Source organism: Pteropus alecto, unplaced genomic scaffold, assembly GCF_000325575.1.
Source record: "Pteropus alecto unplaced genomic scaffold, ASM32557v1 scaffold454, whole genome shotgun sequence".
NCBI lineage: Eukaryota > Metazoa > Chordata > Mammalia > Chiroptera > Pteropodidae > Pteropus > Pteropus alecto.
In genome coordinates this window covers 311,349-314,118 of record NW_006434901.1, presented here as the reverse complement: position 1 = coordinate 314,118, position 2,770 = coordinate 311,349, and the positions used below count along the sequence as shown (strand labels likewise).

At 47.6% G+C, this 2,770-nt stretch overlaps 1 protein-coding gene across 1 annotated transcript; it reads left to right on the top strand.

Moving 5' to 3' along the window:
• Positions 1-4: 4 nt before the first annotated feature.
• On the top strand, positions 5-517 carry LOC107195594 (melanoma-associated antigen B3-like; the record flags this gene model as incomplete). Its single annotated transcript, XM_015588496.1, has 1 exon — positions 5-517. A coding segment is annotated over one exon (513 nt), but the record flags the coding sequence as incomplete, so codon positions are not given.
• Between the last annotated feature and the right edge of the window lie 2,253 nt (positions 518-2,770).

Here is a 2,770-nt window from a genome sequence, read left to right as displayed (position 1 = left end):
CAAACACGTGTACGAGCTGGTCAGCAAACTGAAACTCCCCAATAATGGGAGGATGCGTGCAGGCAGGGGCTGGCCCAGGACCGGCCTAGTGATGAATATCCTGGGCTTCATCCTTATGAAGGGCAATTGTGCCGCCGAGAAAGACGTCTGGCAATTTCTAAAAGTGTTGAAGGTATACGCCGGCAGGAGGCATTTCATTTATGGAGAGCCGAGAAAGTTCGTCAATAACGATCTGGTGAAGCTGAAGTACCTGGAGTACCGCCAGGTGCCCGGCAGTGACCCGCCTCTCTATGAGTACCTGTGGGGCCCAAGAGCTTATGCTGAGACCAGCAAGATGAAAGTCCTCCACTTTTTGGCCAAAGTTGCTGACACAACTCCAAGAGCCTTCCCCTTACAATATGAAGAGGCTTTACGAGAAGAAAGGGCACGCACCAGAGGTGCTGGGAGGGCTGGCACTAGTGCCACAGCAAGGCCTGATTCCATGGCCCCGTCTTCTTCCACCCGTAGTGCACACTGAGGATCTTTTTTTTGTCTTCAAGACAAAAAAGATCGAATCACAGCAGAGTTTTTCGTGGAAGTGTTGAAGAATTCCACAGTTAAAGTTTGGGAAAATGGAATATAAAATAAATAAATAAATAAAACGTCATCAACCTTGATTTGGCTTATTGTTCTCAGTCTTTTCTTTTGTAAATTGATTTATACCTCAATATCCTTAGCTTATTGAAGAATGTCAGAGAGAGTAACTCTTAACAAGTTAGTCCTCTGACTCAATTTCTCTTCTATTCCCCAAACTTACGTGAGCATCTGCTCTTGGGAAGGGCCATGGTGGTATGGGGCCTGGTAAGAAAAAGAAGGCAGAGCCGCTGCCCATAGAATCATGAGGCTGGAACCAGCTACCATGAAAGGAAGACAGACAGATTCCCTGTAATTCAGAAAGCTCAACTGATAGGAAAGGGCGAAGAAGAGAAGAGGTTCCCCATGAGAGCAGTCAAGTGAAGGTTGCCCGAGGCAAGGCGGTTTGGGGCCAGACAGGGCAAGTCCTCCAGAGGGAAGTCATTTCAAGTAAGGCAGAATGGTGGGCTGGGGGATACTCAAAGACTCAGGAGGAAAGCGCACACTCAGACCGGGTCTCTGAACGTTTAGAGACTGAATACTGGAACAAAAACTGCTCTTAACAGCCACTTTGGGATTGTGGGTGGGATTCCTGGGGCAGTAACGGAAGGGGTCCCGAATTCCTGTCCTAGTGTGGTGATCGGAGCGCATAGACTAGCTGGTTCATGCCGAACGTTAAAAGCAGGCTCACAGAAGAAAGGTGAGGTGCACATGAGGACAATGCACAGTTTGGGGAATGTCTGTGAGCTTCGTTTACTGTCCCTTGCCCCAAGGGTCTTTGACAGCTGACTCTCTACTCAGGTGCTGGCTGTGGTTCATTCCCAGCACTGTCCCGAATTGCAGTGTCCTTCCACTGGGTCATTCCCAGTATGCCCTGCTGGCCAGTTCTTCCCTTTCCCCTCCTCTGAGGGATGTCCCTTGCTGCCAATGTAATAGACAGCCCACAATCAGCTGCCCTCCTCCTGCCTCTGAGCTTTCCAACTCCCTGGCCATCATTTTCTTCATGGGGATCATGTGTGATAGCAGCAAACCCCCGTTCATCAAAGGTGATGACGGACAAAGAGATTTAGTCACATCCAAGTAAAAGGTCATTTTGGATACTGAGGTTTCGAGCCCCCATGTGTCCCTAGTAGAGTCTCGAAAAATATTTCCCAAATGTGCTTGTCAATATAGTTTGGTACCTAAACTACCAGTTTGAGGAGATAATGCTGCAGGCGGAGAAGGTTTTGCAATCATCCTGATACATGCACTAGGTATTTCATGGTGTCTTGTATTTTAGACTGGCCTGTGAACAAATACACTGACAAAAGAGCTCACCTAGGTGCTCGATAACCAAAGCCTTGCTCGTAAGTTGGAGGTGCGGTAAGGCCATGGCCGTCACTGTCTACCAAACATTTATGGAAGCTGAATTCTTTGACATTGCAGAGTCCCTCTAAGCAAGGAAAAATAGTATCTTATCAGCCATGCTATCTTTGAATGGCAAAGATTAAAATAATTCAGCATTCCTCCACCACCTCTCACCTGCATACTAGCTCAAGGAAGGTGGTGGCTTTCCCTTGTGCCTGATGACAGCTGTAACAGTGCCGCACACACTCAGTCATGTTATAGGTTTCTGGGACTCACAAGCTGAGGTGTTGACCATGCTTCAGTAGAAGGGCAACCTTCTTATCCTGTTGAGACCATAGAGTACTGCAAAGGACACTCCAAATCATCATATTTGAGCACAGAAGTCACACCCTCCCTGCTGAAGTTTGACAGGATCCTCTTGAAAATTGACGTCCTCCTGTATGTTGAAGCACGTGTCCCATGGTAGGCTCTCCAAAAGCTATAGAATTGCAAGGCAGATTTAGCCTTCTGAGAAACTCCACCGGGAATGGGAGGGGTTGCTTTCATGACAAATTCTAATAGTTGCTCTTTTATTGCACACCTAATCTGTAAGTTGATGGAGAGACAGAAAGTGCTCATCCATATGGTGTCTTGCCCGCCTCCTCTGGCACACTGGTCGACTCTATTGCCAGTATGCTGGCAGTGGGGAAGGGGGATGTGACATCCCTCATCACTGAAATGTAACTAGTAGCGATATTATTTATTTCCGGGCCAAGGCTTTAAAGAGGCGGTATTCGATCCACATGCTTTCTTCTCCATTCTATAACCCCAA